Here is a 21,718-nt window from a genome sequence, read left to right as displayed (position 1 = left end):
AAACACAAATGGCAATGTTCCTTGAGTTTCCACAGCCACACATTTTTTCCAGTGGGAGAAATGACTTACAATACCACAACTCGCTGCATATTCTTGCTATGAGATAGTGATGAATTTGTGTCTGCACTGTATATTCTGTTGCCATATGATCAAATAAAATGCACCCAAACCCAAAGTTTAGAAATTATGCTATCCTCCCCTCAGAATCATCTTTCTGCTTTGTGGTAAGTTTGTGGCCTGACTTTATGGAGTCAGTGCAAGTAGTTATAAATATATGAAAACTCCTACAAATTAAAAGTACCTGCACAGCACCATATAACTAAGAAAACATTGTGGTATTGTGTACTGCTCTGTAGAAAAATGCGTAAGTGGATTAACTCAGGTAAACCCTTGTGCCTGAGCAGAGCCCCAGTGGCAGTCTTCCTGAGGCATAATCACAGTTAAACCAATTTAATGATGGTAATGGGTAGAGCTGGTCAAAAAAAAAGTGCATGAAAAATTTAAATGTTTAAAATTAAATTAATTAAAGAGATTTTTTTTTTTGTTTTATGTCAGTGGGGAAAAAACCCACTTTCTCTCACTTCTCTCCATCTTTTTTCCCATTGCTGGAGATTGAAAGAATGAAAGTGGAAGTTTTCCAACCACAAGAAAATGAGAATTTATGCCAAATGCATAATTTTGAATTTTCAACAGACAAGGAATTTCCAAGAAATCAAAAGGCTTTGTGTTACACTTTGTTTCAACTGAAACACCATCTTTGGATAATTTTTTGTTTGGTTAAAAGTGTTTGTGTTTGGTTGAATAGTGGGGCCCTTTATGGGGCCCTTTGGTCTGACTTTGTGGGACAGCAAGCAGAATTGAGGACAAAAACTTGATTTGTCTGTACACCTTTTGTGTTCCAGAGGGTCCTTCTAAAATTGCGTTGCCTGGACCAACCAACACCTGAGTGGCTGTAAGAACCTCTGTTTCTGGATGAGCTCAGCAACATGCCTATCTGATGCTTTTAAGTGTGCACAGCTTTGGTTATGAAATTACCTGTGTTCGTTTTCCCCCTGGAGTTCCAAAGATAGATTTTTACCTCTGCAGTCCCCGAGTACATGTTCAGAAGTTAGGGTTGGGAAAATGCAGCCTCTGCCCAGTGTAATGCCTGTCACGTGCAGGTACAGAAAGTTTCCCTTGCCCATTGCTGCAGCTCCTTCAGGTATTCAGCAGGGCTCTGGGAATGCCTTGGGGTTTGGGCTGCTGTGTTTTGAACCTGGTTCTCCCATATCCTGGGAAAGTGCTCTTGTGATGGGGAGAGGCACCTCATTTTTTTTAATTTTATTTTTATTTTTGTGTGTGTGAAAAGGATTGGTCTGATGTATGCACCTAATTCCAGCAGAGGTTTAACCCCTATGAATCACAAGTGCAGACAGGTACCTGGCTTTTGTGGTTCCCATTCTTAGCACCTAACAGTCCCCATAGATTGTATAGGATCCTGAGCCTGCTGAATGGGCAGCCAGGCATCCTCTCTGCTCCGCTTCTTTGGGGGCTGTCTGTTCCTGCAGCCATTCCCAGATGTGTGGATGGAACTGCAGAGAGGTGGCTGTGATGGAAGTCAGCACCCAAGCAGGGAAGATGAGGGACTGTGGATAAAGAAAACCAGGGGCTGGTGGGGCGGGCAACTGTTGTGTTCGGAGTGAGGGAGGGAAAGAAGCTACTGGAAGGAACTAAAAAGGAGCAGGAGCTAAGGGAGGAGCAAGAGATATGAAAACAGGGTATGGAGAGTGATAGGATAAATAGAAGAACTGGGTGATGCAACCCGTAGCAACCTCCTCCATCCTCCAGTTTCTTTCCTGTCCAGCAATGCTCCCCACAACACTCTTGTAGCTGCCCCTAACTCCCTCCATGCTGCTTCTGGCTCCCCATAAGTCCTTAGCCGTCTCTGGAGAGATTTGGGCAATAAGGTCTTGCCTCTCTATGCCTGTTCCCATTGCTCTAGGGAATACTGTAAGGTAAATTCAGACTCAATTATTCAACACCTTTCACCAGCACTAAATCCATGCAGAGTCTTCAAATGTGATATTTATTTGTAAATATGCAAATTAATTAATTAAACTATTAGCATAAAATGCCCCACCTAGGTTTGGACATTATCTTGCCAGCCTTAGAAAATGAGGCCTCAACTTGATCTTAGGCATTACCGGTAACTCTTGCTAAGTCTAGATGCATCCAAACAAAGATGTGAGTTTCCCTTGGCCTTTGCAATCTTCTCTTTCCTGGTTCCAAAGAAGAGAACTGCTACAGAATTCATGTATAAAAGGGGCAGGGACCTTTACACTGTGAGTGTAGGTAATATAAAGTGAGTAATCTACTGGCATACAAAAATATGTAGTATTGTTTGAAAATTTACAAGCATAATAAAATTGTTATGCATTGCAAAAGTCTTCCTGACTGCAGCCCTTTAGAGTTGCAATTGCAGTAGAGTACTTGGTTTCCTTGAGATTGTGCAAGTTCTCACTATGCTGTAAAGGTACTTTTTTTTTTAAAGGTATTATCTGACATCTTTTCTGTGGTGCTGATTACTGTATCTCAGTCCCTCACAAACATTACTGAATGACATCTCTCTGACACAGCAGAGTATTATTATTTCAATTTTACAAGGGGGAACTGAGACACAAGGAGACAAAGGCCAAAATCCTTAACTTTGTGCATCTCAAAGTGTTTGTGCTCCAACCTTATACACCTGACCTGATTTTCTCATAGTATGTAGCATTTTTATAGCAGTTTGTGTCCAAATAACATATTATCTGATTAGTCCTCCCAACACTTGTGATGTATGTGAGTATGGGTATTCCCATTTTGCAGATGGATGCATGTAGCTGGAAGGCCAGTGACTTGTCCAAGGTCAGACAATTACTTAGTCATTCAGGCACCAGAAACTAGATCCACAAAGGAAACTAAGGCTTAGTGTTACAAAGGCTAACTTTAGGCATTCTGTCATCTTGTGGAATCCAAAGCCCCGAATCAGGTGTTCAGGGTCCTATACAATGTATGGGAACAGTTAGGTGCTAGGAATGGGAACCACAGAAGCCAAGTACCAGTATCCACTTGGGATTCATAGGTGTGAAATCTCTGCTGGAGGTAGGTGCATACATCAGACCATTCCTTTTCTCTGAATAAATAAGAGGTGCCCCTAATAGCAAGAGAACTTGCCCAGAATAGGGGAGGACCTGGTTCAAAGCCTCATTGTACCTGAGAGGAGTAGAAATTGAACTCAGATTCATGTGCCCTAGATGAGTGCACTATCTACTTGGCTCCAGGGTTGTGGTGGTAGGGGGCCACTGTGACTCTCAGCTTTGCCTGTTAAAGCTGTTCCGCTTTGCATAAAATATTCATGGGGTCAAAAAGCAACCAAGAATGATTCTCCAGCTCAGTAGTTAGTGCACTCCCCTGGGATGGGGGACAGTCAGGTTCTAGTCCCTACTCTATTGAATATTTAATTATTTATACAAAGTAACATTCAACTGCCTTAATTACAAGACAACCCGAACTCTTCCTGCAATCCTCTCCTTCATTCTCTAAACTCATTACAACCTCTGTAGGGGTCCTACAGACAACAGCCTCATTTCCTTCACCATCCTGATTAATTCACTGAACATCACTTGCACTGAATGAGGTAGGGGTCCTCTAGAAAAAATAACATGATCATATAATTAAAGCTTGTATCATAATGAATATGCAGAAAAGGGCTGAATTAAGGTTGCAGAGGCAACCTCCAACCTGGCATTTCCTAGGTTGTGAATGCTTGACTTTGCAATCTGAATAATATTTTTGACATAGTTTTTGTATGTAACTTCCTATATCTTTTTAAAGAAAAAACTAATTCTACTATATGCAACTATACCAACTTCCATGATGCATCAAGATCTACATTTGAACCCTGGGTCTTCACCACTGAAACAGACTTTTTACCACTTGAACTAACAGACTAGCTGTCATGAGGAGATGGCTTTTAGGCTCTGTGGACAAGCCCCTTAAGAAGGGCACTTAACAAACTGTTCTTCTGTCATCTTCAAGTGCTCTGTGTTCTGTAATATCTACATACTGTTTGTTAACCCCTTCTCCCAACTTTGTGTCCCCTTGTTCCTCCCATGCTCTGTCTCTCTCCAGGGGTTTTGTATCTGTTTCCCCATACCTATGTTTTCTCCCATGTTGCTGTGCCCCCCACTGTTCTGTGAGCCATTGTAACCCCTCCTCTGTGTTCTGCATCCCCCAGATCATCTGCTTTGTCTGTGTCTTATAGAAAGTTCAGCTCTCTGTGGAATTCTTTAGTGAGGCATGTGGGCAGGGCATAGGTGCAGACCTTTAGAAGTGTAGCCTTATGATTAGTTTGGGTGCAAAATGCACTTGTTACTAATAGCAGGTTCCTCATGCACTGCAATTAAGGAACCCATGCCAAATAAAGCATTAGACAGTTTATCACAAGATGTATATTGCAAAATCTTCTGACCCAAGGTTACCAACTAATGCTAACTTTTATTAGGCCTAATGTGGCCTTATGCTCACTATTATTACCACTAGGCCTCAAGGTAAATACTAGATTTTAGGCTTACTGCAAAGTCCATTTTAAAATTATCTTTTTTCCTTTGCTTATTCCTACCTGTATGATAGTTTTAGTTTCATTTTCACTAATTTAGCAAGATATAAATGGTTATTTACCTGATCGTCTGAGCTCAAGTTATAGGTCAAAGGTCAACAGAAGCTTCAGGGTTTTTGGGGGTGCTGTCAGAAAAAGCTTTGTGTCCTGAAAACACAGGCAGGAATTGGTGACTTTCAGACAAATCTCCGTGACTTTACATGTCCCTGGCCCCAAAGTAATCTATCTGTCAGATTTCAAAGAAGTACTGCACACGGTGGTGGTGGTGGAGCTATTTAAAAAAAAAAGCGTCAATGAAAAGTATTAAGCAACTAAATATGTGGATTGCTAGCATCCCCTACTTCTGCTCCCCTAGTATAACATATCACTTCACCCAATTTTGAAATATACAACTTGTGGGTGGAAATACAGCAAGTGTTTAATGGGACACAGTATGCTAAAGTTTAGCACAGGAAATGCAAAGTGTCTAACTGATGGAAAATGTATGGGGAATTTAGGCATAATATAATGACTACAGTTCCATTGTGACCAGGACACTAAATTTAGTACCCATTCTATTGGCAGATCTGTGGGAATTTTTTCATAACTGCAAGGCCAGAACGGACCATTCTGATCACCTAGTATGAATGTCCGCCTGCATCACCATAGAGCTTCCCCAGAATATTTCTAGAGCATAGTTTTTAGAAGAACATCCAGTCTTGATTTTTAACTTTAAATAACAAGAAGCCAGAACCATGGCTTTGTATTTCATTAAAAAGATGGCCCCTCCATACTCACAGTGCCCCTTGGCATCATAGAGGTGCACATGTAAGTTATTTATACCACATCATTAGTACTACTTCCTGCAGGACTTGTGCATTCCATATAGGTTTCCCACGAAAGTACTAACCAGGCCTGACCCTCCTTCATATGTGGGATATGATGTGCTCAGGCTATAGATGAAATGATTGAAGGTAAGAAAGGTTCAGTGGATCTATGCTTGAGAAGACCATGCTAACAGGGCTCCAGCATAGTTTTCTAACAAGCCTGTAACGTGGATTTTAGTGAAGAAATCACTCAGGGTAATTACTTTCAAACTATGTCACTTTCCTTCATATGGTCTAAAAATGTATAGTGTGAACAGGGCCAAAGACAAAGTTTGACGGCTGCCAGTTGGATGTGATCGAAGGTTACAGAGAGATTACACCATAGAGGAGAATGGAATTTGAGATAAGGATAATCTTTTACATAAACTTAATTCTTCCAAGAGACAAGATGAGTGAGGTAATATCTTTTATTGGATGAACGTCTTGAAGTTAGTCTAATAATATATTACCTCACTCGCCTTGTCTCTCTAATATCCTGGAACTGACATGGCTACAACAACACTTCATTAACTCTTCCAAGTCAGTTTGGATGTGTGAGTGATTAGTACAGTAATCAGCTGTTGGTTACCCCAGTGTTCAAAGATCACCATGATTTCCTGAACTGGTTCAGCCTGTGTCTGCTACTGACTGCAGTGAAATACAATATGCACTGATATGTTTTTAGGTAAAGAGCACATGTATCTAGAATAACTTTACTGTTCTGTGTTTTTCAGGACAACACAGTAACCATGCAAGGACTTCCGGCTTCCGATACCTCCTCTGAAAAACTGAATCCCAGCCACCAAAATATAGGAGCTGTTCAAATGAGGATCAAAAATGCCAACAGCCACCATGACAGGCATAGCCAAAGTAAATCAATGATCCTTTCTGAGAATGTGAAGGTCAAAGAACCTGTAAGTAAAATTCCACAAGTGTTTCCTGGTATGATTTTTTGTAAAACCAAATTATCTTCAGGCTTATTAATTCTTTTAGAAACCCTTGCAAGTAGGAACCCATACAGGCAGTAAGAAATGTCACTTTTCAAATAATAGCAGCAGTTATTAAAGTAAAACTGTTTAATCCAAAGATATATTATGGATTTGGTGCTAGCACCTTTAATGACTAATCAGGATCTCCCACTCTCATGCTTCAGTGTAATTAAAAAATGAAGCTGTGCAGGTGTATCATGCTTACATTTCCTAACATTGTTTTATCACTTCTAAAAGCCAGAGGCTAAAACCAAACAAAAGGAGTAAAACAGACATTAAAACTCTTTGAATAAAGGGAAACTTTGCAACCGACACACCTAAAATAGTCTTGCTGTGGGAATTACTGTTTTGCAGAGCTCTGATACTGCACTTATGTTAATATGTTAACTGTGAACAGAGTCATTTTTATCCATTAAAATGATTTAAAATAAAATAGTTAGTGATGAACTTTATTGCCAGTTATGTCCCTGCCCCTGTACTCATTCTGAGCTACTAAACAGACTGATTGGTATGAGTCTCCCCTGGTTAATTTTCTTCTGTAATGGTGGCAACTTGCAGCTGAGGCCATATGATGATACAAAATTATTTATGCAATGTTAGCTACTTTTTTGGATTCCAGATCCATTTTATTCTCAGTGAATGTGAACGAGTTAGGTTAGCTGGGGACAGACCCCCAAGACTCAGTCAGTCTTCACAGTCATTCATTGCTGTTCTGTTAGAGAGCTGAATATTTCATAGAAATCCATTATACTAACTGAGTTATTAAATGGAATAAGCTTGCTATAGAAATTGTATTTTTCCTGCATTATTCATTCTTATTTCAAAGGCAAAATTAACCCCCAACACTTTCATCAAGGTAGTTTGAAAAGTATGATTTTAATCGTCCTTTTTATTTATTTACTTACTTACTTACATGACTTTAGCTCAGGGAAGCAAATCATTATAGTTCTGTATTGAAAACATTGCTTTAGATCATGGCAACTGATCAGAGATTCATTTCTGTATGTTTACTTTCCAATTTAAAAGTATCATTTGCCTCAGACACACTGCACATATTGCTTTGTTTTTATCCTAAGTGAAATGTTCCTCAGTTATGAACTTGAAACAGTGTTTACAGAAATTTATTGGAAATACTATAATGCATTATCAGTAAGAACTGTACCTTTGAAAAAGTTTAAAAGTTAAGTATATTTAATGATGCCTAACATATTTTATTGGCTGTGTTTAACAAACGGCACTAGGCTGCAGTTGTTTTTGACAAGCATGAAAACATCACAGCATGAGACTGCAAAAGGAATTATGTAGAGAAATTACAAGTGATCCATCTCTCAATGAATTATCCACCTCAATAGCCTGCAGAACTCAGCTACCAATTAACACCTACTTTATTACATGTTGGGATGTACTTAATAACTTTCATGTGTTTATGCACTATTACCTTGACTGATGCCTCTTGTACAATTAGGCATAATTGGCATATCAATATGCAAAAGTTAAAAGGATTAACCCTCTTAAAACTAATGAGCATTTCTGTATCCAGCTGCTAAATGAGACAAAATTAGCATTTTTCACTTTTGGGCAGGATTTTATCATGCAGTTTCTCATTGTTGATATTACCTTGTTACATAACTTTAGTTTTGGGGGTAGTATGCTGGACTGTTACAGAGCAAGGGTTCTAAAAAGTTTAATTAGACATAAATATTCACCGCTGCATTCCCATAACCATAGCAGGTAGAATGTATGTTCATTAGTACAGAGCTGAAAAGTTGCTTTGTGTTGCATTTGTTTAGTAGCTAATTATAAGAAGTGGTATTTTGCTCAGTATATGTCATTTTACCAAGCAAACTTGGCTCCAATATCATAGAAGAGAAAGCATTCCATGCTGCTGATTTCCTTTCTGTTTCAGTTCTTTTTCATCTTTTTGCCACACAGAATTTTCTGACTAGACATTGACATACTGAAAAGTATTTAGGCATATTTACTCATATAAGCCTGTTAAAGTTGTTTGCTAAAGCCAAACTAAACCCACAATTCGTAAACAAGAATTCAAACATATTGAAATATATTCTTAAAGTGTAGTGTTATTTTAATGTAAAAGATTTACCAAAATATCTGTTTCACTTTCATGTTGACATATCAGATCCTCTATGCCTGATTAGTAAAGGATTTTGAAGGAGGGCATGAAAGGGAGAAGATATAACTTTGTCTGTGAAGTGCCTTGAAAAAGTGAAGAGTTCTTTATTATGGTGGTTTTGAGTAATGTATTCTTGTTTTGTAGTTTTTGGGCACTTAAGTAAACAACCTTCAGTTTTGCATCCAAAGGAGTATAGATCAGAGCTTAACGATACAGATATCAACATATCAGCTGGATCTTATTGCACTGTGTTGCAGGGCAAAAAAGGACTTATGCTGTTTTATATCAGTTGAGAATCTGACTCTGTTAAGATACTTGGTTTGTGTGTGTGAGTGTGTATGTCGTTGGTGGGGCTTATCAAATGTTTGGAAACATTTTGTATTGGTTTCACATAAAATGTATTTCTTTGTTTTCAATTTTTTTTAAACATTATCAGTATTAGTGAACTCATAAGAGGCTCCATGTTACTCTGTTACTTCAATTATGGAAATAGATTAGGAATATCTACTGATCTCTCATCTGTTAATAAACATATTTCTCTTTCTATTGATCCTGGGCCAAATCTTCCTTGCCTAACTCATGCAAAACCCATTCACTTCAGCTAGAGGTTTGTGTAATTTAAGGCAATTCAGGATTTGGTGCATTTTGAACAGTTAGAAAAATATTCCTAAAATATGTTTGGAAAAATAAAACACATTTATGAAGGACCTCTAGTAGTGATTTGTAGAGAAGAGACTATATAATTTTGTGATTTGTGGCATTCTACAGTATTCAGTGCTGTGTCGTGTGCACATCTTGGGCTCTCCTTTTGAAGATGAACAGATTATTTTCTATAGTGTGACGATGGAAGATATGCAGCATACATCAGTAAGGCCATATGAACTGTGCATTTTGTAGTAGTAAAGATGTTGAATGTGTAATAGAGAAACTCGCTGATGCAAAAGCTTAGATGCTCATGTCTTTTAGTTTGCGATATTTACAATGGAAATGCTCAAGTATTCTATGGAAGTTGGAACTGATATTAATGTAGAATTTAAAGAGCACAAATCTTGAAGCTGGATACAGAGAGTAGTAGACAAGAGCTCTTTCAGTGTTTAATATTAGTATCTCAACCATCAATGTACATCAGTATTTCTATCTTTTAAACCCAGATAAATGCATTTTGTTTCATTCAGAGCAAAGTCACCAATGAAATGTCATTTTTATTGGTGTTCAGATTAAGAATTAGCATCCAAAATGCTAATGTATTAGAGTTCTTTTTGATTAAAAAGACTTCGTTGGTTTATTTAGCTCTCTGATACATTATCAGAGAAGCAGGAAGCAATTTTATTTTTTTCTTACTCCAGTCCTCTGATCATAGAATACTTGCCAAAGTTATGACTAGCCAAAAAAACAAATAAAATAACTAAAAATACAAGCCTTCTGTTTAACAGAGGTTTTGAGCCATATTATGAGATTGCAGGGCTTCTACATGTTTACTTCAAATCAAGCTTATAGTCAAGTTTGAGGCTTTGTATAGATTGTCCTGAAGTAGATACTGATATTTAATTAAAATGACACTAAATCACATTGAATTGATAAGACTTGGCATCTCAAACAAAGGTAATTGCCCGTATTGGTTTTGTACAAAAATAGAGCTGCTTGGAAAATGTGCAGCCAACACAGACTGTCAACTCCATTTATAGATCAATATGTGAAAACCATTGATCAGGCAGGCATGTGTAACAGTAACACTTTGCATTTATTTGTTGTTTTTATAGCATGTTAAGACTTACAGGATTATTGGCTTCCAAAATATTTTGACTTCCTCATAAATATGTTGTTATCTGTTTAATGTTCATTAAAAGACAGACTGCATCCTTTCTAAAAATGTTCTCAGTTTCATGGTATTTCTCTTGTTGCTATAGGAAGTTTTAGCTGAAAATGGATTATTCCCTTCTCTGTAAGATCATTGGAACTCATTTTTAAAATAATATATTTAGTGGAAGTTTTTGAAGATTTGTTTTTCCTTGTACTTTCTTTTTTTTTTCCTTGAGAAAAACAGGCATTGACAAAAATATTTTCTCAACAAGTGATTACTTAATTCATTAAGTCATTCTCGCCATTCACAATACTATAAATTGCAAAAAATAAAATCTATTTATTTTATTCTAAAAAAGGTCTGTTCACACTTGTCTCATAGATATCCTCATATCTATATATATAGAGAAATATCTACATCAATATTGATATATACACATACACACCTAAATATATACATAGGCATTTTTTCTTTGGCTTTCAATAAAAAATATGGTAAACACCATTAAAAGGGAACAGTTTTGACTCCTGAGTATCTGAGGTATTTCAGTTGTTGCATGTTCAGAAATAGTACTAGAATATTAGGGATAGAAATATGAATGTACCTCAGATGATACAATGTGATAACTGTTAGTAAATGCTTACTTTTTTATGGCAACCACTTTAATTTCACCAAGCATGTAAGTGTTATATATAAAATAAGTAGATTTGCATTAAAGCAGTGACTTGTATGAAAGTAATCCTAGGCCTGTTTCTCCAGCAAAATTGTCCATGGAATCATAGAAGTTAGAAATGGAAAAGATATGTTATATATGACCCCTTTTTTCCCCCTACCATTGAAGGAAAATAAAACTGAATTTTCAGATACCTCATCTCTATGTTCTACTCTGTGTAGTTCAAATATATTTTATGTCATCAAATCAAAATGGCATTTTTCCTCTATTCTCTGTTGTACAGTATAATATTGTACATATAAAATGTTCACAGATTATAAGTAAAGTCATAATTCCTTGGCTTCCAACTACTTTTACATATGTTAACTTTAAGTATGTGACTAGTCAACTGAAGTCAATAAGCATTTGTAGGAATAGGGCCTAAGGCCTGATCTACACTAGGGAGGGATCAATCTAAGTTATGCAACTTCAGCTACATGAATAACGTAGCTGAAGTTGATGTACTTAGATCTACTTACCGTGGTGTCTTCACTGCAGTAAGTCGTTGGCTGACGCTCTCCTGTCAACTTCGCCTGTGCCCCTCGCCCAGGTGGAGTACCAGAGTCGATGGGAGAGCATTTGGTGGTTGATTTATCATGTCTAGATTTGACATGATAAATCAACCCCCACTGGATCGATTACTGCCCGTCGATCCAGTGGTTAATGTAGACAAGCCCTAAGTCTTTACCTCAGCAAAACTGCATTGAAATCAACTGCACTTCTTAATGCTGGACTGGGCCCACATATTGGTTTAGAAGGAAAATCTAAGGTTTTGAGAAATTAGAGGCAAGATAAAAAGGTAGATTGAACAATATAATTTGCTCTACTGCCATTTTTCATGACCAATGATTTCTTATCAAACTATTTTTTGTCAGATATATTTTCATTTTTTCACATGTGGAAAGCAAGGCTTAGGAAGGCACCTTTGTTTTCTAAAATAGAATTTTTGAATTTCTTTTGTTTGTGTATTTTGTTACTGTGTGTGTATCTTTGTATATGTGTATTTTATATTTATATTGTGGGTACCAGAACTGAATTGATCTTGGCTAAAAAGGTGCATGTTAATTTTATTGTTAAAATCTCCATCTGTCTATACTGAAGGCAATTTCAGTATAACATTTCAGCTGCATAACTTGAGAGACAACATCATAAGATCTTACAGAAAAAGAAATAAGCAGTACCTATTTCTTTTTGAAAGACAGATTAAATTCATTTCAGCTCTGCTGCGGAAGTGGTAAATGTAACCAGTTTGTGGTGTTTGCTAAATCAAACTGAAGTTCAGACAAGATATTATATGAATTGAAATAGCTGATTTTTGATTTTTACTCAATGTGACACATGGATAGGAAAAAGGTTCACAAACCTCCAGTGTGGTTGGTTTTTTCCTTCAGTCATACATTGTCTCTTGCTGTGAAAATCTTCACCCTATTTACTAAGTTCAAAGTGGTCTTGCCAAAGGTTCTGAAAGTTTACTACTTCAGTTTAGATACTAACACTTCAAAGAAAGATGCTACTCTACAAATTAGTATATGTGCTATGCCAGACTATTTTAACCTGAACCTAAATAAATTCATTTATACTTTACTACTGATTGAAAAATGCCATAAATGTACTTTGGATACATTTTTTTTAAAGTTAGTCCTCTGATTACTAATTTGAATAAAAAATGCTAACCTTGTTAGCATCTGGACTTATTTCCATAATAACAACCCCTTCAGAACCTACAAAGTAATGAATAATTGACAACAAATGAAATGTTTTGATAGTTGTCGGCACAAAGCATGTTTAATGTTTTGTGTTGCTTCCTAGCTAATTATGTAGATGACACATTTGTCAGACCTTGACTGCCATTAGAAACGTGTTTCCAGAGGGGAGAAAAACAGGCTATTCATAGAGTAATTAACTAGAATGCTCAATGACCTGTGAGAGATTCAAATGGCTGCCAGTTCAGACATTGTTTTGTTACAGAAGCAGAGGGGTAATTAAAATTCCAAATTACAGTGCTATGATGAAGCATTTGTTTGTTGACAGTATACTCTTACTCTAGTTTGTTAATTCTTTTTTAAATTGCTTCTAATCCATTTTATAGCTTTAGGAGTTCTGTCTTTGAATTTACTGACAACTAATATTATGGTAAATTGTTCTTCGGTGGAGTACTGCAGGCTTGGCAGTTTCATGGGAGCACAAGGTGGGTGGGATAGAATAGCTTTTCTTTCTCTAAACTGACATACCATGTGCTGTCATCGAAACGAACTAACACAGCACATCTTGTGAAATGATATGTTCATAATTCTACATTAAGAAAGATGTCTAGTTATAGGAAGAAATGATTCAGATAAAGTAATAATAATCAAACAAATTGACTAAGGTGTCCTAAAGCATTACAACAGAGCTCTTATATTCTTTAAATGACAATGATCATTTAAGTAAATATTTTGGGAAGCTGAGGTCTAGTTAAAAACAGAGGATCATAAGGCAATGGTCTGCATGAAGAAACCTAACACATAGCATGAAGAATGGTATATGTCATAAGAGAAGATTATATCTTTGCCAACAACCTTCCTAGGCAATAATGGATATGACAGCATGACATGTCTTTTCAGTAAATATGAGGATTGTTTGCAAATCTAAAGTGGTAAAGTTTGCTAAACAATGAATTAAATGCAAGCCCAAGTGAAATATTTATTTACTTTGCCAAAAGTGAGAATATGGCTTTGTTAAAAAGATCTGACAGAAGTAACATGGTGTTTGATGCAGGGGAGCTGACAGCGGCATGGAGTGAGCGCTGATTATCCTGAAGACACTGTCAGCTAGGATTGATTTCCACTTTCTCCGTTTATGTAACGGTTCCTGTAATACAGCTGACCCCGAATCACGTTACCTTGTCATTTCTCTGCATGGATCAAGAAGAGATGAGCTGAAAATAGCTAGGCACTGACCTTGAACTTGCCAGAAAAGTGAGAAGTGACAGTGGTGGTTTTTGTGTGTGTAGTTCATGTACAAAGATTAAGCTAAACTGTTATTCAGTTGAGTTCACTGCAGCAGCACAAGGGGGCAGAGCAGTACTAGAGATTACAGGTAAAGTACATACTTTAGTTGCATTTGATTTTACAGAAGTTCAAGTCTGTGCCAAACAGCTCTCTTGTTTTTTAAATTTGGGAGATGCTCTAAAGAAGAATAATTGATTAATCATAATCCTTATATTTCCATAATCTGTAATTTTAAAGCAAAATTAATTATAAAGGTTATTGAATACTGATATACCTTTCTAACGAGTAATTTAAAAAGTGCTAAGAAGTGTTCCATCACAGTATGTTCCACATAAAGATTTCCCCTCCAGTTCCTCCAATATTTAATAAGAGAATAAGGTTTTTGTACTGTCGTAGTAGATCCATTTTAGCTTTTTGGGAAGTTTATCAAATGTGAATTTATTCCTCAAAAAATATACAAGTTTTCTGTGGTTTCAAAGGAAACAATTTAGCTGAAATATGTTCATTACAAAAGTACAAGTTAGTAGAAGGCATACAAAAAAGGAGGACATGTAGTTGAGTGGGGCAGTGGTGTCCCAGGTATGATTGTTCTTGCTTTGTGTATCTGCTGGACTCAACCATGCCTTATGGGAGAAAATTGAAAAGTAGGTTATAGATATTATCAACATCTACCAAAATAAACAAACAAAAAGAAACCCTTCACTTATTTTGTTTTACATTTTCTTTGTTTAATTCTTATCAACTTTTTTGCACTAGTACCCAGGTCCTAACCTATGGAGTTCCATGTGTGGGATGCTGTTTCAGAATTCCCCACCATGGAAAATATTCAGGAGCTGACACTTGTAAAAGGATCTGTCTGTCTGTCAGTTCTCTTACTTTGGTCACTAGAGCTTCAGGCAGGAAAACACACACACCACATAAGATGTCTGTCTGGCTGCAATTCCCCTCTTGATTTGGTGAGCAGGCTTTTGGCAACATCAAGGCATACATGCCCGCTGAAAAGTCTGTGACTCCCCCTAGTCATCATCTAAATCCTTAAATCCTATTCTCAGGCATTGGTCTGAGTATATATGCTCTGGGCTTGACACACATGCCTTCTGATTTACAGCTCCTGAGGACTCACATGATTTCTCTCAAGTACTACTTTGTTCTTCTCCTTTTCAATTAGGGGGTGGAGCTACAGCACTCTGGACCTTAAAGCACAAAGATTTCCCTAAAGAGACTATTAGATACCACTCTGGAGGTACAATTTGATTCAAAGGTGGTGGCTGCAGAAATCCGTCCGCAGAGTTTTTCCTCCTTTGATTGTGCAATGCTTTTAATAAGGGACTTTATTCCCTGACGTCCCAGAATTCATTTTATTCTTACCATCTATTTAATTGCCCTCTCAGGTTTCTATAGCAAAACAGGAAGTGTTTTATCCTTACTTAGAATCCCTCACTAATTTGAGAGTGGGTAAAGTATACATCATTTTTCAAAGAGTATATTAACAATTGACAAAGAGCAGCATCTCTGAACAGTAAAACTCATAGAAAAACTTTATTTTTGAGATTAATACTAGTTGTTCAAGATTAGGAAATGTAGTGCTACACTAGCTAGTTAACAATGTTCATGCATTACCCTTTTTTAAATTATTGAATTTTGCTGTTACATATAATTAATGGAAATTTTGCAATCTTGTCTCCATAGAATTATATTATTTATATAATAATAATAATAATTAATTATTATTATATTAATAATATAATAATAATTTATTGGAGTAGGTGCATAGGATATGCACGAGGGTCATATTGACTAAATTTGTCCCAGGTAAGATTATGGAATAGTTACTGTTTAATCATTTTGTTGTAGGTGACCTATAATTAGAGCTGTACAACCTGTGTGTGATGAATCCACAACTCCATTAAACTTGTCTATTTTCATTACAAACTCAAAACTCAAACCAGGTTTACTGAAAGACTCTGTAAGGGTTGCAAATCTTTCAAATAAGCCCAGTCCCAGTTTTGAGTGAAAAAAGGTTGATTTATGGCTTTCTAACAAAACTCTATAAAATTTGTGTTTTTGATGTGAAACCAGGTGAAGTTTAACTGTTCCAGCTGAGTTTCTCTTTTTTCAAACCTAAACAATCTAAAACTCAGGAGGGGTCAATGCACATGCAGGAAGCTTAGAGCATGCTTAACATAAACCTTTGCAAAGTGAAGTAATTCAGCTGTCACAGTTACGAAACGGAATAGTCTGAGAGAGTAAATTTAAGATTTTAAATAAATAGTAAACCTCTAATTATATTTCATGTAGTTTAATATCTAACTCAAATTGAAATGGTGCCAGTGCTTTTGTGTCAACTTGACTGCTTAATAGGCCATTTGAAACAGCACATGGGGTGTGTGTGTGAGAGAGAGAGTGTGAGAGAGAGAAGGGGAAGTTTTTCTGCATCTGTTGTGATATGCTGCTGTTTAAATATTCATTTTTTGTTCTCTGTCACATGACATATGCTGGCTCCCAGCTAGCATGTATGGAGACATACTACTGGCTTTGCATTCTGTATGCTGGGACTAAAATGTTACCAAGAAACACAAAACTAAAGCTTTTGGCCCCATTGCTGGAACTGGATGTAAAGAAACAACGTATCTGGCATTAGAGAGTGCACTTCATATTACACAAGTAGTATTTCAGTTGGATTCTATGCTCTTCCTTTCTCTTTCTCTGGTGTGGCCTAGTAAAGATGGCACTGGGTTAGCACTTGAGGGACCTGGATTTTGTTCCTGGCTTTGCCACTGGCCTGATAGGTGAACTGGGGCAAGTCTCTTCACCTCTCTCTGTCTCAGTTTTCCTATCTGTAAGATTGGTATGATGACGCTGTAAAGTGCTTTGAAATTTTCAGATGAAAAGCACTATATAGGAGCTAGATGCAATCTTACCCTTCAACCATGCTCACTCTCATAATTGTAAGTACATTAATGTAAAGTGGAATTACTCTATCTTTACATTGGTATGTCTTCGAGTAGAATGTTGACCCATGTCTTTAAGTTGCCTTCATGTGCTGTTCTCCTGTATCAGTACTTCACTACTCCAGATTCTTTTTTTTTTTGAGTAAAAAAGTGTTTTGCTTTGTTTCCATCCACTTGAATTCAGTGCAAATGGGCCTTCCAGCTGTATCACTTTTTCCTCGTGGCTTTCCACTTTCATAGTATATATTTGGAAATTATACTCCAACAATTTTATTTGCAAGAGTTTTCCTTTGCAATATGTTAAAATAGATGCAAGAAGTGCAAATGACATGGAATGATTTTTCTTCTGCATTATTTTTGCTTAATCATTTACTGCAGCTAAATTGTGGTATCTAATACACTTCCTTTCAAAATGCCATTAGATTAGAAATACATAGGTACTGAAACTGAGATAATTATGCCAAACTTCCTACAGCTAGTTGTGGGCACCTGACCTGCTTTGTTTCCCACAGGGGAAAAGTACTCTCTGTTTCTTTAAATTTCCAATGAAAAGGGACATGTGTCTTCTTGCATTGAGTTGCATTACATCACATCATGTGATACAAAGTGACCCAACACAACATGACAGGAGAGGTAAAGAAACAGTTATTGTTTTTTTTGTTTTTTTTTTAATACTGTGGTAGTGAAATAATGGTAATACTGAAATAACGAAACAATATTGAATTATTCTGGCCTGTCTTAAATATATGCACAACACAGAGACACAGCTACCAGATGTTGTTGTTTAATATACAGAGAAAAGATTTAAAAACAAAAATTAGAATGCCCTTGTTAGACAAACAAATAATGGGAGAATCCTTCTGCCCTAAATCAGACAAAATTCCTTCTGAAGTCAGTGTCTTTTTTGCCTGAGTAAGAAGTGCAGGCCCAGGCCTAATAATAACATGATTTATAATATTTTACATGATATTTGTTCACTCATTAAGTGCTGAAAGAAATCCTTAGTCATCTGTGACTACACAGTTGTTACTGCGCTACATGCTATGGTTCCTTTCCATTCCACATCCTGGGGTAGGGAGAGTGGAATTCAGATCCTCCTGTTCAAAGAATCCAGGCCTCCTACAAATGGAGTTGAAGGAGAATCTGAATTGTTAACAGTATAGAGCCTATGATACACATCTGAATAATTTTATTCTATCTAGCAGAGGGCAGTGCTACACATAAACACTAGCTACTTCATGATAGTGTGGAGTATGGCTCAGATTTTGTGACAATTACCTCTATTTTTTTCATGATGAATGGTTACCTGCCATATTTTGAGAAATCCTGCTGGACCATAGAAAAACTGAAATAAAAAGTTGTTCAGGAATGGATGTACTCATTACAAATAACTAAGAACCCCTTCCTCCATTTCCAGAACCAAATTTGAAAGGGTTCTGAAATGATCGGACACATTTTCCCGTCCCTGCAAAAATACTGCAAGAAATGTTACTCTACAGGAATTTTCATCTGTAGCCATAAATGGAGGAGCAGTGATGAAAGAGTCTGTTCTTATGGCATTTCCAGCCACAAGGGATGCAGAGCACCCATATAAGCATCCAAAATGTGGATGCTTATCTGAACTAAACCTGAATTTTGATTCGGTTGAGGTTCAAATAAATAATTCTGTTATCCTTAAAAGCTCATTGTGATTTGTGGTGAAGCCAGATTTCTACTTTATAATCTCACTGGAAAAAAAAAGTTTAAAAATTGAAGTGCCAGGTAGTTATTCTTTTCAGTAGCTGCTTCAACTTTGAGTTTTCCGTTTTTATCAGCAAAAGATAAATTGAAAGTTCATAGTGTTCCCGGTTTAGATCTTTTTTAAAATGAAAATGTAAATCTTGAATGTCTACCTGTAAGCACTAGAACCTGAAGACATTTGGACATAAGTTAAATAAATGTTTAAAATGCCACCTGGTTGTAAAAAGATCCAAAATAAGAGGTTATTCATTCCTGATTTTTTTTTAAAACAAATCCAGAAGTTGGGGTAGGGCATGGGGGCAAGTAAGTGGCAGTTGCTTGTGGTAGACCAGTGGTTCTCAACCTATTTACCATTGTGGGCCACATCAGATACTATCAGTATGACCCTGAGGATGTCACCATGGGCCATAGCTCTGTGCTGATTGGGCCGCAGGATGAGTACCACTGTGGTAGACTGATGAAGGGAGAAAAGGTGAATAAGGGTTAGGGTAGGGTGCAGTGTAGGAACGGTAAGCAAAGGAGTGATTTGGTAGGCAGATGGATCCAAAGAAGCTGTGTAGGGAGAGGCCAGTTAGCTGCACAGGGGAGCTGCAGCTATGTGTAGTTGAGAGACTGTCTCACAGCTGGTGGAGAGGCTGAAGAGTCAAAATACAGGCATGTGGAGGGGCTAAAGCAGGGCCGGTGCAACCATTTAGGCAAATTAGGCGGGGGCAGGGGAGGTCTCCCCAGGCAAGGTTAGCTGCCACGGGGGGATGGAGGAGAGTCTCCCCTGGTGGGGTTAGCTGCCGTGGGGGGGACAGGGGAAGTCTCCCTGGGCAGGGTTAGTTGCCATGGGAGGATGGGGTGGAGAGGGATTAGCTGTTGTGGTGGTGGGGGTAACTGCTGCAGGGGGGTGCTTCCCGGGTTGGGGGCTGAGTTAGCTGCCATAGGGGGCAGGAATAGCTGGGTGAGGGGGTGGGGGGTGCAGGAAGGAAGTTTTGCCTAGGGTGCGAAACTTCCTTGCACCGGTCCTGGGCTAAAGACTTGGCTCGGGAGAGATGGCTCTTCTGTACAAAGGTTCACATCAAGCTGGGATTGTTGAAACCCTTAGGTATTTTACACCAGTAAATTAAAGTAGCTCCTTATCTGCTCTAGCTTAGATAGCCACCAGGTAGATGCAGCTGGCTTCCTGACACACCCTACCCTTCCTGCACCAAACAGCTTTTTGCCCTAAGGAAGATGCTATTCCTACATATATAGTGATTTATACCATATCTACAACAGGACAGCACCTGTCCCAGGCTCCGGGCATCACTGACAATCTTAAATGAAATAAACATACCACTATATAAGTATGTGTGAATGAAATACATCTACATGCGTGTGTGTGTGTGTGTGCGCGCGTGCGCACACACACACACATGCTGTTAGTTCTTTAGAAGCTGTATTCAGTTTTCATGGATCTGTTTTGTTTTTATTTGTCTTGGTGTATTTCTTGCATGACTGTATGGTGAATGAGCCTTGGTGCATTGAAATCTACCTTTAAAACACTTCTCATTTATCACACAGTTCCTCTACCTAGAAATTCCCAATGCCACTACTGCTAATGTTTGATAAGATTTGTACCTGGTAGATTCTAAATTACATTAATGCATAAAGCCAGCAATGCCAGGCTCCCTATTGTTACAGTTATTAAAGCTGTAACTGAAATGATATCTTTCATATTGATCTTCACTGAGCAGCTCTTATCCAGAACCTTTGTTTCACATTAAAGACACTAATGACTGTCTCCACAAAATGAGCTGCTTAATAGTCAGAAAAAGTTAAATGAAAAAAAAAACAACTTTGATAGCCACCTTTGATAGCTCTTCATTCCAACATCTCTCATAGCCACAAAGTGCAAGCTAAGCAGTAACAGACCTTTTAATAAAATGACTTAAAAGGAATCAATGGGATTTCTCACAAAGCTTAATTTCCAGCAAGATATATTTTTTAAATGTTTGTATTCCTTTCCTTGAGAGCTGATGTCCTTGTGTCACAGCCAATATTTTCCTGTAATTTTCAAAATACCTTTTCCCTTCTGTTTTTAAAGCCCTAGTTTGGTTTATTACAATATTGGAATGTATATAAAAATATAGGTCTGTTTTCTCTTCTTACATTTGACCTGGTTTCCTCCGGCACAACCCGGGCTGTAGTTACCAGAAGTGGGTGTCCAATGGCACCATCATATTCTGTATGTGGACAGAATACCAACCAACACTCTCCTAGTAGTAGATGAGGAGGGACAGACCGGTTGGAAAATGCACCAATACAGTGCCTCTTCAAGGCAGTCTTTTGCCACTGAGATTCCTATGAAGCCATGGATAGATTTTTAAAATGTCCTCGTCACTGGAACCTTTGTGGGAGAGTGACTAGCTGGCCCTTCATGTGTGAATATCCCCTACTAATACAAGTGGCCTCCCCAGATGCAGAATTTGGCAAATGCATCTGAAGGCCTGCCTCCTTACACCAGCTTTTGAGAAGGGAAGCCTCTGACAAGGGCCAAGGTTTGGGGGGGTTTGGACTTGATTTTATTATGATTGGGGTTTGGGATTTTGTTAGTTTGCTGGTTGGATTTTTTGTTTTGTTTTTGGTGTAGAAAGCAGTTTCTGGCTTTCCTTCTGGATTTATTTATTTATTTAATTTTTGCAGCGGCACCTAGAAACTAAGATGAGTATATTTAGTACAAAACTAACAAACTAAATAAATCTGAACTTCTTTGTTTTACCTGAACCAACCTACTGTAAGACATTTGACATATGGCATCTATTTAAAGAACAGGATAGCAAAAATGCAAACAAATTCTCAGGATGGCCAATAGCAGATTCTCATGGAAAAAGTAGATTATTAAATTTTAATGACCCCTTTATACATACAAAATGTTCAGTTCATAGGAAAG

At 37.5% G+C, this 21,718-nt stretch overlaps 1 protein-coding gene across 5 annotated transcripts in view; it reads left to right on the top strand.

Annotated features, from left to right (window-relative positions):
* The window catches only part of ARHGAP15 (Rho GTPase activating protein 15), a 457,670-nt gene that overhangs the window by 25,144 nt on the left and 410,808 nt on the right, over positions 1 to 21,718 (top strand). For 4 of the 5 annotated variants that reach the window (XM_050969300.1, XM_050969301.1, XM_050969297.1 and 1 more), the window contains exon 2: positions 6,219 to 6,398. In XM_050969300.1, the coding sequence (XP_050825257.1) occupies positions 6,234 to 6,398 (165 nt within the window). In that variant the 5' untranslated portion in view covers positions 6,219 to 6,233. Of the gene's footprint in view, positions 1 to 949; positions 1,008 to 3,584; positions 3,659 to 6,218; positions 6,399 to 21,718 lie in introns of those variants that run through there. The other variant, XM_050969298.1, reaches the window with a different exon arrangement.

Source organism: Gopherus flavomarginatus, chromosome 10 (genome assembly GCF_025201925.1).
Source record: "Gopherus flavomarginatus isolate rGopFla2 chromosome 10, rGopFla2.mat.asm, whole genome shotgun sequence".
Taxonomy (NCBI): Eukaryota; Metazoa; Chordata; order Testudines; family Testudinidae; genus Gopherus; species Gopherus flavomarginatus.
This window is presented reverse-complemented; position numbering and strand designations above follow the sequence as displayed.